Source organism: Bactrocera tryoni, chromosome 4, assembly GCF_016617805.1.
Source record: "Bactrocera tryoni isolate S06 chromosome 4, CSIRO_BtryS06_freeze2, whole genome shotgun sequence".
Lineage (NCBI taxonomy): Eukaryota > Metazoa > Arthropoda > Insecta > Diptera > Tephritidae > Bactrocera > Bactrocera tryoni.
Window position 1 is genome coordinate 30,711,994 of NC_052502.1, and position 14,893 is coordinate 30,726,886.

Sequence of the window (14,893 nt, forward strand, 5' to 3'; positions counted from 1 at the left end):
CTATTAAATCATTTTATTTCGCCTAACTGTGCTTTAACGGAGTTCAACAAATTGTCCCAGCATGTCTCTAATTTTCATGAGTTTCAATAAGTTTTCTCATCATGTCTCCAAAGCATGAAAAGAAAATTTCCCCGTAAAAAGCAATAAACATTCAAAAGGTAATTAAAAACTGTTGCACGATTTCCGAAAATTATTTAATGGCATTTTAAAAATGTCACTTTACTACCGTGCGTGGGTTGCATTACAACTATGCTGGCTAACGACTTGCAGCAAAAACCCCAAACGCAACACGGCAGCGTCACGCAACCCAAGGCGGGCAATGAAAAGAACGAGGCGGTGATAAACCTGTTGCAACGGTAAAACAGCGAAAGTTGTCTATAAAAAAAGAAAAAAACCTATAAACAAAGAAACTAAACTAAAGCCACTTGAAAGCTACAGAAGACAGAAAAAAATTAAGAATTCAATGGGGCATAAAATGTTTAATGATTTGTCTTGCATAAAGCACATTAGCCTAAATAAGCGAGTAATTAATTATTATTCTTCTTAACTAAATTCAGCAACAAAGCGTTTAAGGTTTTTTTTCCAAAAGCGGTTATATGATGCAGGCGGCACAACGCGTACGCCCACACACAGCGTCAACAAAACTCAAAACAAAGCAGTCGACAAATCTCTTTGTTGTCGTTTGAGTTTTTCGAAAATCAATCGCTTTTCAAATATGCAAATCACGTCAACTACCAAATAATGTGCTGTAACAGCCCCTCATCACTTTTAGCCACTGACAAACCGCGCGCGTCGCACGCCCTCTCGAGTAGCTATTGGAGCAACACAATTAATTTGATGCGCTTCAATGGAGCAAATAAAATAGAAAAAAAGTAAAAAATGCAGCAAAGGTTCTTTGTTTGTTTTGGTGATATGAAAGATTCATTTAGTTAATGAATTTTTACTATTTTTTTTATTTTTTAATCGGTTTCAATGGAGATCTCCGCGAGATACACCTAGAGTGATACTTAGAAAGCAATTATAAAATTAGTATTCCTTTGGCTATTTCAGCCTAGTAAATTCTTTATACGAAACGGCTATATAATATATTATGTAAATATAAGTATAAAGTAGCTGTATGTGAGCTTTCACGCTTGAAAGCTTAAAAGATTTTGAACACATTTATTTCACAATTATTTTTCGCAGTAAAGTGTATAATATAAATATTTGAGGTAGACATGCGCGAGCTTTTACGTATGAAAGCTTAAAAGCTTTCGATCAATTCTTATACTTCGGACCAAATAAATATATTTGATTAGCATAAATTTTAGTACTTCTTTAATATAATATCTATAAAGCTTTTACCTATGAAAGCTCACAGGATTTCTTAATGACCGCCCTCTTATAAGTAATATCGATTTTGCATCAATTTATTCTGTATTATTATTTGAGGTACATATGTGCAAGCTTTTATGTACGAAATCTTAAAAGCTTTCGCCCACTTTTATTTTTTTAATTCTTCCAATCAAAAATATTTGATTAGCACAATTTTCAACACATTTCAGTACTATTTTAATATAACAGCAATAAATCTTGCACCTATGAAAGCTCACAGGATTTCTTAATGACCGTACTCTTGTCAATAATATTGATTTGTCTTCAATTTATTCTGTATTATTATTTGAGGTAAATATGTATGAGCTTTTACGGATGATAGCTTAAAAGCTTTCGCCCACTTCTATTTCTCTTAATCTTCTGACCAAATATATTTGATTAGCATAGTTTTCAGTACATTTTCGTAATAATTTAACATAATATCAATAAAGTTTTTACCTGTGAAAGCTCACATGATTTCGTAATGATCTTACTATTATCAATAATATTGATTTCTCTAGCATTTTTTCTTGTTTCTTAATTTCACTATATTCCCTTATATATTTTCTATGAATTTCTACTCCCATACCCCTTAACTGCACATCCTTCTTATTCTATCGAAGCTTATCCACTCAAGGATTGTAGCTACCACGCACTTGGCCGCCTTGCAACACACCACGCGTCGCCGTAAATTGCGAAAATCGCGCTGAGCGCCAACGCTTCAGCTCAGCGCATGCGCAACGGTGCCACGAGCAGCTTGCACCACCAGGTTCCGACGACGTGCTCTGGTTGCGTCTCCCACACATAAAAATGGAACTGACTTTTTATGCGACAGTTTGAGCCTTTTGATTTGCTTTAAATATGAAATTACGACACTTTTTTATTTGAGTTGCACAGGAACAAAACAGTTAAAAACGAAATAAACTAAAAAGTCATTGTTTTTGTATATGAATATTGTTGCTGTATGTTTATTGCACGAGGCATCTTGCTTTTACGTTCATTAGATTGCGCAATTTCGGCATATTGGTCACAGACACGCAGTGCTGCCAATGCAGCGTGAACTGTGCAACATTTGGTGGCAACTAATATTGTTTTACTTCAAAGCAGAATCTTTAAGAAAGCGTGTGCAAACGCTTACTTTTATTTTCAACCCATGCAGGAAGATAGCGTGTTGTAGCGCGGTAGCGCGGAAGTGTTGTTGTTGTCGGTTATATGTACATAGATAAATTTTATTTTTTTTTCTCATTACAGTTATAAACTTATTTTTTACTACCTCCGTTAATTTTTATTTTTGTTGTTTTTTTATATTTATTTTTAGAGTTTTTATTAGTATTGGTTGCCATTTTTTATATCCGTTAGCTTATTATTTCTTTATATTTCTATATATATTTTATGTTTATGGCTGTGATTTTATGATTTTTGTTTTATGTCTTTATGAATTTTCTCTTTTCCGCTACACAACGCAATCAAATTTGCGGCCGCGTCTGCAGCTAAGGTGAGAAGTCACGTTTAGTTATGACTTAGCGCGACACCTACGCAATGCGAAACGTGCCGCATGCAGCATGCAGTTTGCAACAGTCGCTTCAATTATACATACACACACACATTATATATACATATGTAGCATGTGTATGTGTGGCTAGTGCGGCATCGTTTTGGGCTTTAACTGTACTCTGTGGTAGTGGGTTGTGACCCAAAAAGGCGTAAATAAACGCGCTGCAATTATTTATGATTTCAATGAGATGCTTCATTTAATAACTGCATATAAAAGATGGAGGAAGAGGCTTATCGCCATTTTTTTGTTGGTTTTGTTTTGTAAATGTTGCAAAATTTTAGTTTGGCTGCAAGCAACACTTCAAATAACGCCGCATAAAAACTGAACTTACATAATTATGTTATCAGAATTCAGTTTTTCGCTTCTGCTATATTTTTTTTTTTTGCTCATTTGGCAAAATATTTCTTTATAAATTATAGATTTATTCGACACCAAAAACATATTTCATTATTTATAGAACATACTCCCAATGAAGAAGTTATCTTTGGACGCATTTTGTTTAACCAGGTTTCTAATTTTTTTTTTTTACATTTTTCTTAAAATTTTTTATCGAAAAAAATTTTTTTTAAATTTTTTCTCTTTCCTGTTAGAATCAAAATCATTAAAGCACTGTTCCCTTAACACTAATCCTGTTTAGAAGCATTACAATTAGTTTTTTGGAAACAATAAACTTTTTGTAAGACAAAATATTTGTAGAATTATATTTTCTATTGTCAGATGACTGTCCTAATTTATTTAAGCAGAGATTTGAACCCAAGTTCGCTCGCTAAAATATGAAAATACTTATTAGATGTTCTGACGCCATAAAAAGTACTCTTGTGGAAGCAACATTTTTTTTCAACAAAAAATATTTGTAAAATCACATTTTCTATTCATAGATGACTGTGCTAATTTATTTAGGCAGACATCTGAACCCAAGAATCATTCGCTGAAACACTCGTTTCAGTAGAATAAGACTTTTTTAAGTACTTAAAATCAAAATACTTGTAAAATTGAAAATTAGTTTGAAAACTCGACGAACAAATGTAAGAGTTACAAAAAATATCAATGAAAATAAAAAATATCCATTCCAAGATCAAATACATGCATGATATAGCCTAAACTCTCACGAACAACAATAGCATACATATTTCGAACAGATGTTATGAGGTCCTCATAGCAAATATTATGATACGGCAAATGAAGAATCCATTAAATTTTCGAGGCATAAACGCAAAATTTGAATAACGAAAGAGAAAATAAGAAATTTAGATGAAAATAGAAGTAGTCAACGATAACAATGAAATAATTTGCAAACATCTTACAAATTTTTCAGGAATAAAAGAGGCAAGAAAGTAAAATATAAAAATAAAATAAGAGAAAACGTCAAATTTGATAATATCGAATCATAATACCCTTCACAGGTGTATTTCTTATAACAGCTATATGTGAAAGTAAATATGAAAACGTAACTGGTCAATGGTTTGCTTTCAACGTACAAAGTTTCGTTAGTTCTTTCTGACCACGTTGCTTGATATATAGTATTAACCATTTTCAATCCTTCTTAAGATTAATAATAAGGAAAAAAATTATAAAGATATCATTTGATCCATCAATTTACTATATATGGCAGCTTTGTGCTATAGCTGTCCGATCTTAAAGGTCTGTGTAAAATTCCATGGAGATCCGTTGAGTAGTTCTCAATAAATCTTGTCAACCGACTTCAAAAACACAATTTAGAGGAAAACGCGTTTCAAGACGGCGCACTTAGTCTAGCTAGCCGCGAGCGCACAAGTTCTCAAGGCAGTATCTCGAAAAGTTTTACTTGGATCAACTTGAAAACTTAGGACAATATTTTAGAGGTGTTGTAAAATTTAATAAGACATTAAAAAAATTCGGCTTTTTGAAACCTGTAAACCCATGTTACCCCTAATATACTCACAGATAGTCGAACATAGGCAAATCGACTGAACTCGTCTCGTTGATCATTAGTAAATATACTCTACAGGATTTCCGAGTTTCCTTCCTTTCCTTTTAAAATATATTAAATTTTGAGACAAATTTGGTATATCCTATTCAGGGTATAAATATATATACATATATGTATGTATGTGTTTATACTTGTATAAGCAACCACTGACATCACGAGGCTAATAAACTCACAACAACTGACAATAAAGTGCAGTTGGTTCCATCATAGCAACAACACTTACAGACATGCCAGCAACATGTGCGCGCAGGCGAGTTACAACAACAACCGCAGCGCAATATTAACTACAAAAAAATAAAATGAAAATTATGTATAGCAAACAGCAATCGTTGCATAAATAAATAAATAATTGAAATCTGTTTTACGCCCATCACAGCATGTAGGCCCTTTATGCTTCAGCCAACCTCCACCCTCTACACTTTTTGTTGATTTTCGATCGCCACTTAACTACATATACACATTTATATATACTATGTGTACCGTCATCCTCAAATGCCGCCACATTGCATCTAGATTATTTTCGCAGCGCCTATTTGTTTACAAAGTTGTAATAAAATTATGATTTTCAGGCAGACTTTTCGCCGAGAAGCCGCGCAATAAGCGATTTTGTTTATTTTCTGGAGCTGCTTTCCATCGCATATTGCACACTGTAGTTGCGAAGTGAAATACAAAAAATACAAAAAGACTTCATGATCCTAACGAGCAAAGTATTGATGCTTTTGTTGTAAAAAATATTTATTTTTCTTTTGCACTTATTGCTTTTCCTTCCTTGCACACTTTTTAAATTGCAAAATTCTCCATTTCGCTTGATTTGCTTAAGATCTTCACTGATCTGCGCTGATCATCTCTGATGTTGTGTGCGAACCTTCGCCACAGCATTCAATTGCAATGATGCTTTGGTCGTTTGCTGCGCGTTGTGATTTGCCTGCAACGATAAAAAGTTGCTCCATAAATCTCACTTTGCTCGTAGGCCCACCAACACTCGTTGCGTTCGTTCTTTATATATGTAGTATATACACGCTTTTACTGTTGGGGCTTTTATTGTTCGACAGTGGTTTTAGCGGTTTCCTAGTGGCAAACGACGCAGATGCGCGTATTTTACTGTACAGTGATTCAAAATAAATGGAAAATAAATTTATTTTTCAACTATCTTATTTAGTTAACATTTTTCTCCATCAGCTAAGCTTTTCTTCAAAAGGAAAGTGGAGCTTATTACTTATTATTTTTGTTATTTTGGGCTCATTTAATATCAGCCTAAATATATGCAGTTGTTGCTGTGTGATATGAAAAGATATTAAATGTAATAGATGAGGCCTACCTTTAGGCGCATCACGAAATTTAAATTTAATGAAAATTTTGTTATTTAACACTTTGATCTGACAACTTCCAGTGGTTGTAGCTTATAACAACCAATTTTTTTCACTTACGTAAGGACCACTACAAAACAGACTGAAAATAATACATCTTCAAGTTAATAAAATTAGCTGCCAACCTATTGAATGGCAAATGATTAATCAAGAAGTGTCATATGGTATATACCTGTCTTATAATAAGTTATGAGGCAACTAAAAATATCTGTAGAAGTGTGAACTTAGTATTTTCAGTCCCTTGTTTAAAATTGGTCTCAGTAGCAAAGAAAGAGAGATTTTCAATATAACGTTGCCTACATTTAGGAGTGTGATCAGTAAGTTTTGGAAAAACTCTCAAATAATCTATAGGGACATAATGTCGTCAATAATTTTTCAAAACCAAATTTCGCTTCAATAAAGTGACTTCATTTTGTATACCGTTATCTTATATTAAGGTATAAGACTTCTTCGAATATGTGTGCGAGTCTTCAGTATTATTCTTTATTGAAAATGTAAGAAAAAAAATTTAAGCAAAGAGTCAATATTTAGGCGTGTTATCAATAAATATTGAAAATTATCGCGAACAAACTTTAGCAGTGCAATATTTCCGCAGTCAACACTCTACCAAAAAAATATTTTGCATTAGTAAAGTCAATACGTTTTCTACGCTGGTTTTTATATTATTTGTTGTTGTCTTCAGTATAGTATTCATAATAAGCAAGTTGGACTAAGAAATAATTGTGAAGAAATATTATACAAACCATTGCCTATACTTAGGCGTATCAGCGTTGAATATTGCAAATTGTCTCGAACAATCTACAACTGCTCAATATTTCTATAGCCTATATTTTACAGAGTTTTTTTTTAAATTTTAAGCAAAGCGTTGCCTACATTTAGGCGTGTCATCATTGAATATTGAAAATTATCTCGAACCATCTACACTTGTTCAAGCTGTTCTACTAACAATATTATACAGAAATTGTTGTTTAAGCAAAGCGTTGCCTATTTTTAGGCTTGCCTCCATTGAATATTGAAAATTATCTCGAACCATCTACAGCTGTCTAATATTTCTAGACCCAATATTTTGCAGAATTTGTTTTTTTTTAATTTAAAGCAAAGCGTTGCCTAGATTTAGGCGTGTCATCATTGTAAATTGAAAACTATCTTCATCAATTTATCTTCTTCTCCTTTACTTTTGCTTACTGTCAATACTTTACAGAAAAGCTATTTTGCTTCCGAAAATATTACCTTTTGCCCACTGTTGCTTATATGTTCATAATCCCAGCATATTTACCAGCTATGTTGCGGGCAACAAAAACGTTATACGATCAATCGATTCGTCTACGCATATCTGTTGCAGGAGCGTAACCAATGAGTGCGCCAATTTGAGACCGTCAATGCACTTTGAACGTCTGTTAATGTGGAATTCGCGCACGAGTAGATATGTATAACATTGCGTTTTTCGCTGTTTTCTGCCAACCCAGCAATACGTGCGATCGCTGTGATCTCATTGCTGATATAAGCATTGTGGTTTTCATTTACATACGCATGCTGCAACAACATTTCACGCACGCAGCCGCGTCTACATTGGCTTTCTAAATGCTGCCCTTCTTCTAGTTCTCGTTTTTGCAACCACTGCTTGTGAGGCTCCAGTCCTGGGTGCTCCAGCGAGTATGTTAATTTTCACTTAGGCTACAGGCAATTTGTCATTGGACACCAATGGCAATTTTTCTCAACCAGTCTGCGCATTTCAAAGCCATATTCATTCAGTTTCTGTTGCCTTTCGCTCTTTGGTTTGCTGTGCTCTTGTTCGTTAGTGGCATTTGTCAGGCGCTCGAGGCTTTTTGTTTCTACCACAATTTCATTGATTTATTGATTTGCATGAGGCAAGTAATAGTAAGAAAGAAGATCACTCAATGTGGTCTGGCAGTGAAAAGCGCTGGTTTTGCTGGCCAATATGTCGCTGCGGCATCCAAGCCAGCTGCTGGCTCACATTTTCCGCCGGCTCTCTACTTTTTCAACCGCACTGCAAAGTGGTTTTGTGGTCGAAATTATCGTGTTTCGTGGAACACCTTTCGGCTCTTTTCGCATAAGCTTTGGATTAAGTGCCCGCATATGTGCCTAACTTCTTCTAATTTGCTTACATGCATGTACTTTTCCTTGTATTTTACCTTGTACATGCATTAGGCTGTATTAAGTCACATGTAACTTACCAGTTTTCTGCTTGCGAACCACACACATTTTTCACCGTCGATACAAACATCGTTACAGTTTCGTGTTTCTGTCACGTCTTCTTATCGGTCTGCTGATAAATCTGCGCTTGTAATTTTAATACTGAACGTTGATTTACTGTTAGTGTTTATTTAGACATCCAACGCCTTATATTCGTATGTCTTTAAGTATATTCCTTGAAGCTGCTTACGACTATGGAATAATGCTCATTTTATTAGCAAAGATTTTCTAGGTATATACTTTGTTCATTAATCTTCTTGATTTTATAGTATATATTTTTTTATTTAGCATTTTTTTGTCTCAGTTCCATGTCTGATATTTTTGGCTTGTAAACTGAAGTCTTCCCAATACGTGGCCTGCCCAACTACTGCATAGATCTTTGTCTGCCTCAAATATTGTAGTTCTGAAATTTTTTTTTCTGAGAGTGAACTACAAGTTGCGTTCCAAAGTAAATAGGACTTTTTAAATCTAGTGCCGCCTGATGGCGCCATCTATATGTCGACTGGTGCGTTAGACTCTGCTATCTTTATCGATTGTTCAGAATTTCATGACATTTGTACTTTGAAACCTAGAAGTCGATATCTTCTTCACTCTTACAAAGGAATTATTTTATTGGTCTAGAACTTCCTAGAGGGATATCAATCAAACAAGCTGTCAAAGTGATTGCAATAAAGTGGCCATACGCTTAAAGATTATTTACGCTCTGTGTCAAGATAATAATACGCTTATGCCATAACATTTTCAATAGTTTTCTTTGATGGGTTTAACTTGTGGTCGCTAATTTCTTGAATATACTTGTATGACTGCCACTTTGTGGGTTTAGCCTTCAAATCTCATTTGAAACGAAAGAAATTTATTTATGAGAAAATAGTATTAGAGTTGTGATCATCCAATAGGTAGTCAATATAAAGTTAATCAGATTTTCAAAGTAATTCCGCGATTGATTATTGAAAACGTAAATTTCGTTCCTTAACGTTGGATTGTGAAAGATTTTAAAGACTTTAGTGCTAAAAAAAATATTTTATAATTTAATTGCTCTTTTAAAGCTTGATCATGTCGGCCTGATACGGAACCTCTTTCAATTTTTATTTTGCGTACTGGCATTTGCTCCTCGAAATCTATCACAAGTCGTACCATACTTTATATTTTTAATTTCAGTATGACTCGATGGTAATCTTATAAATTTATTATAAAATTGTTGCTACGCACACTGAAGTCTTTTGTAAAGGAATATTAAGGATCTAGTAAACCAAAATTTTACTGAAAAACCAACAAACTACCTATGAACTAGCCATCAAACGCGGACAATTGTCCAAATTGATGGCTACGCAAAAATATTGTTGAGGTTTACAGAGCCCACAAGGGTTTACGGACATCCGAAAACTTCCTGCCGACGTATGGTAGATGCCGCGCTGATCGATTTTGGTTCTGCGCTCCAGCTGGATTTAAAGGAAATATTGTTTTTGATATACATACAGTGAGGAACAAACCGTCAACATGTTTACTGAATGCGACTAAAGGTCCTTACAACTTTTTTTCTACTAACGGTATTGGCAACATTCATACACCGAAATAAAGATAATAATTCAATTTATTAAAAATAGAAAACAGAACAGCTTTTATTTATTCTTAAATTCAGTAGCTTTCTTTAAAAAAATGATGTTTATTAAGACGGTAACATTAGGTATTTTCTTGAGGCTCTCACTACAAAAGAAATAATCGATTTAGGATCTTTTTATTTGAAATTCTGCATTATTTTGCCATATATGGCCCGCAAGTGACTCAGCGCTATCAATAGTGATCAAGTTGCCTATATTTCGATTATTATTGCCTTTTCGTAAGTCTTTTATGAAACTATTATTACAAGCGCCTTTCCAACATTGTTTATGTACTAAAAAGTTGTGCAATGTTTTGAGCTTTTCTTCTGCGAAATAATTATGCTGTCAGTTCACCACTGACAGTACAAAGCCTGGAAAGTTAACATTTCCTGCTTACAATTTCTTATTGACATGACTTTAATGAAGCTATTTACAGGGTGGGAATAAATTAGAAAACGACCAAAATATTATAAGGACGACATATATAAATGTAAAGGGTGATCCATTTCGAGGTTTCCTACTTTCTTAAAGAAAAAAAACACAGAAATTTCAAATTTTAATGGAAAAGGTTTATTATCAACCAAAAAAACATCCCTTGGCATTTATTTTTTGAAGATTATCTTTTTTGGATAAAATGGCAGCTCGTGAATCTCTTCAGTGCAGTAATTTTGCTTATTTACATGCTCATAGAGCCAGAAATGGCTGAACAAAATTTGGCTATAAAACATCGGATCTTCTTTAAACTTTTCAAGAGCCCATAGAGCGAAGCGAAGTCGCTTGAGAAGGTCAAGCAGCTTCAATTCTGGCAAAGCTGTATTTTGTACGCTTTCAATTTATTAAGATCTCGACGTAAAATGCGCCAAGTCGTTCCATACGTCAGTCCGAGTTGCTGCGAACGGCGTCGAATCGATTCTTCTCGATCTTCGTGTGCACTCGCAGCTTCGGCTGGTATATTTTCTTCACTGGGTGATGTGATCTGCCAAAAAAAGGCTACTGAAAAAAGTACCTCTAATTGGATCACCCGTTAAATATGTAAATATATATGAGGAAGTAATGCCAGTTGGAGGGTAAAAAAAATATTGCACATACAAATACAACAACATTTATAGAGAAGGTGAAATTAGAAAACGCATTTATATATGCGAATAAATACCACCAAAGTGTGGGTGTTGCCAGCAACAATAATTTTTCCATTCCCATCAACTGTTTTCTGTGGCAAAAGTAACCACTTAAGCATAGCTAATAACAAGAACAAGTTGTTGTGTCTCTCAAATAAAATTTACAAAATAAAATTATAATAACAAATCTTGCTTCAAATGAAAACGATCGTGTTAAATGCGGTTTAAAGTTAAAGTTAATGCAGAAATGAAGCTGACGAGCGGCATTCGCTTGCAACTCGTTTTTGTTTTGTTTTTGTCTTTACTTAAGCTTTTAGTGTTATTTGCGAATATGTTGTTGCCTGCAGCTGCAAGCGTTATCCACGCCGCAAAGCGATGGCAAAGAGGCCGGGCAATAAATCAGACACCCACACTTTGATTGCTTTAGCATTTTGACATTAGCGCTGAATGCGCTGCCATCAAACTTACAGTTGTTTGTGTGTAGGATATGTGTTTGGGGTGTGTGCAGCAATGGCCAAATGATTGCCACAAATGTGTGTAAAAACACTGCAACACAGCAGCAATAACAACTAGTCGCATATATATGTATGTACAACGTGGAAAAGAGTGCCGCTACAATTGTTGCTGCAACAGTCAGCGACTGTAGTTAAATCGTCAGTTAATGTTGCTGATGTTGGCAGCTGATGTTGCTGATACCAACACTGATACTGCACAATCATTTTAATGTAATTGCTGTTGTTGCCGGTTTGCTGTGTGGTTTTTGTTTTTGTTTTGGTGATTGTGTCTAATGCTGCTGGTTTCGTGTCAGCTTTATGTCGGTGTCAGTCAAGCGGTGTGTCAGTCGCTTTGACTCATTAGCTGAAGTTCAGTTGCTTGTATGTATGTATGTCTATATGTGTGGGTGTGTGTGCCAATTTTGAGTGGCTGCAATTCAAAAACTAGTATTTTTTTAGCTATAAAATCAAGTTGTAAGCGAAAAAATATAATTATCAAGAATAGCGTATGTATCGGTATTAATTTTTAGAAATAAATATTTATTTATTTATGGTACATACGTATGTATGTATGTATTTTATATATTCTTAGTTATGTTATAGCTAAAAGTTGAGATTGTCTTCTGCTTGGAATACAATTTTGGCGATCGTTTCTTTAGGACAATCCACATCATCTTTTGGCACAGGCTTTAGTCTGCTGCACTTGTGGCCTCCAGACATCTCGGTCACCTGCGATTTCTCTAAAACTGTATGTACCAATCTTTTTTTATGCTTTCCACCAATTCTTTAATGCATATAGATCTTGGCCTGAATCTTGCCTTAGTCAAACAGTTCAACAATTTTCTTTTGCGTCCTCTTGGTATTGGACTTGTTAAATGGCCTAGATATTTTAGAATTGCGCTTCCATACATAAAATTAATAATGTTTAAACCTTTCAGTTGCTCTAGTTTATTATTCCACCTTACATGCCATGAGTAATTGTCTTTGACTATTTTAAAGATTTTGCTTAGCATCCTTTTTTGTAGATTAAAAAGGCGTTTTTTGGGAGTTAAAATTAAAATAATGTATCAATTGTTATAAAATTTTAAAGCCTTGTCGAAGGCCTACGGTCGCAAAACTTTGAGAATGGCGCCGTTTCAAAAAAATAGGGTTGAATTTCACCAAACATTTTGGTCTCTTTTGGTTGCTATTATTCCGTGATAGATCATTGTATAAAGACTTAACGTGTTTTTCAATAGGGATGCTACAAAAGTAGACCAATAGAGACAGCAAGGGACGCTATATTTTTTCCGCTCTCTTGACATTTCGTTTCAGTAAAGTTTGCCACTTCATCATTAAAAGATATACGATCCAACAACGATCCAAGTCGAAATTATTAAAATTTACTACCGAAATTCGGTGTCAGTGGCCTCAACTTTAAGAGCGCTATGCCCAATTTATGGTCGATATATTCGTTCTGTCAGATCAACAAATGACCATCTAGTGGACGACTTTGAATCCACGGGCACAGTACAAAATGTTCCGGTGCCAGTGAGACAAAGAAGTGCACGCAGTGTCGAGAATATTGCTGCCGCTGGCGCATGAATTGAGGAAGTCAGTCTCTCAGACGGCATTCTCAAGCGTTAGCCATTTCTGTGACGTCGTTGTGGCGAATTTTGCGAAAAGATCTTGGCCTACATCCCCACAAGATCAAATTGACCCAAGAACTGAAGCCGCTTGACGCACCAGAATCGTCGTATGTTCGTGAATTGGGCTGAGCAACAGCTTGAAAATGATTCGGATTTTCATCGAAAAATCATCATCAGCGATGAGGCTCAATTCTGACTGAATGGCTTCGTCAATAAGCAAAATATACGTTACTGGTCAGGCAGCAATCCACACCTACTCCATGAGTCACCATTGCATCCAATTACGGTTTGGTTCGGTTTATGGGCCGGCGGCGTCATTGGTTCGTATTTATTTCTGCCGTGATGATCAAGACCGGCACGTTACTGTGAATAGTAATTGTTAACACTCCAAATATTTTTGGCTCGTATTGGATAATATGGACTTAGACAATATGATGTTTCAACAGGACGGCGCCATAAGCCACAGAGCGAATGTCACAATCGATTTATTGAAAACCATTGATGAACCTCACGTAATTTCCCAGAGGCGGCCAATTGGCCTCGATCGTGCGATTTGACGCCTGTAGACTATTTCCTGTGGGACTACGTGAAGTCTATAGTCTATTTCAACAAGCCAGCAAAGTGAAGTAAAGTATCGGCCGATTTATGCTTGAAACCCGTCGAAAATAGGGTTCAGTGTCTGGAAAAATCGAGTTCCATACATATGGGCATCGAATGTACTTTCACAGAAACATTAAAAAAAAATTGTGTAGTGCTCTTATTGAGGAACATTCCTGATTTCAAGAGTAGAAACAAACTAGATATCATAAAATTCGAAATTTGAAACTACTCCTGTATGGAATAGCAACTCAAGAAGTAATACTACATCCTACGGCTTGAAAGTTGGAATTAGCGCAAAGAAATCAAGTGGGAGGCGTCACACGATCGCTTAAGATACTTCAGTGTCTACCAAATAAATCCTCCGAAAAAATTAATCTGTAAAGGATGACGCACATCATCGCACAGTCAAAAATTTTATGATTATCATTGCAATATTCTGATCTAAAAAAGTGTATGTAGATTTAAAAATGTTGAAGCATTTCATTATAGCTTTCCGGCCGTTCTCTCTCTAACGTATTTTAGCACTTTACGAAATTTATTTGAATCATACAAAAACTCACACACACAGAACAACATGCAAAATGGCATATCCAAATCCATTTCAACTGCCTACACGTGTTCATATTTCCTGTTTAAATTTGCGAATATTTAAAATTTGTTCTATAAAAATTTGTAAGTATATACACAACAGATTATATATCGCGTCATTAGCTAGCGCAAATGCTGCTGCTGCCATTTTCAGATTTTCTTACCACAACTAACATATTAAATTTTCGATTTCCTCGCACTCTTCCTACCACTTCTGTCGTCTATGTCTGGACATGCGTGCGGCATTAAGCACGCCAGAAAAATAAATTGCTTAGTAAATCTACACACATGCATATGTAAAATATATATCTGTATAACTGTATATCGACTAGTTTATAGCTCTGACGCGCCAGTTTGTTGTATTTGTATCACTTGTCTAAGTGTAGTTTTATTGCTTTTGGCACCGTTC

General features: G+C 35.0%; 1 protein-coding gene across 1 annotated transcript in view; it reads left to right on the top strand.

Moving 5' to 3' along the window:
- Positions 1 to 249: 249 nt before the first annotated feature.
- Positions 250 to 14,893, top strand: part of LOC120773774 (integrin alpha-PS1) — a 93,266-nt gene continuing 78,622 nt past the window's right edge. The window contains exon 1 of the mRNA XM_040102857.1: positions 250 to 356. Coding sequence (XP_039958791.1) covers positions 250 to 356 — 107 coding nt within the window. The remainder of the gene's footprint in view (positions 357 to 14,893) is intronic.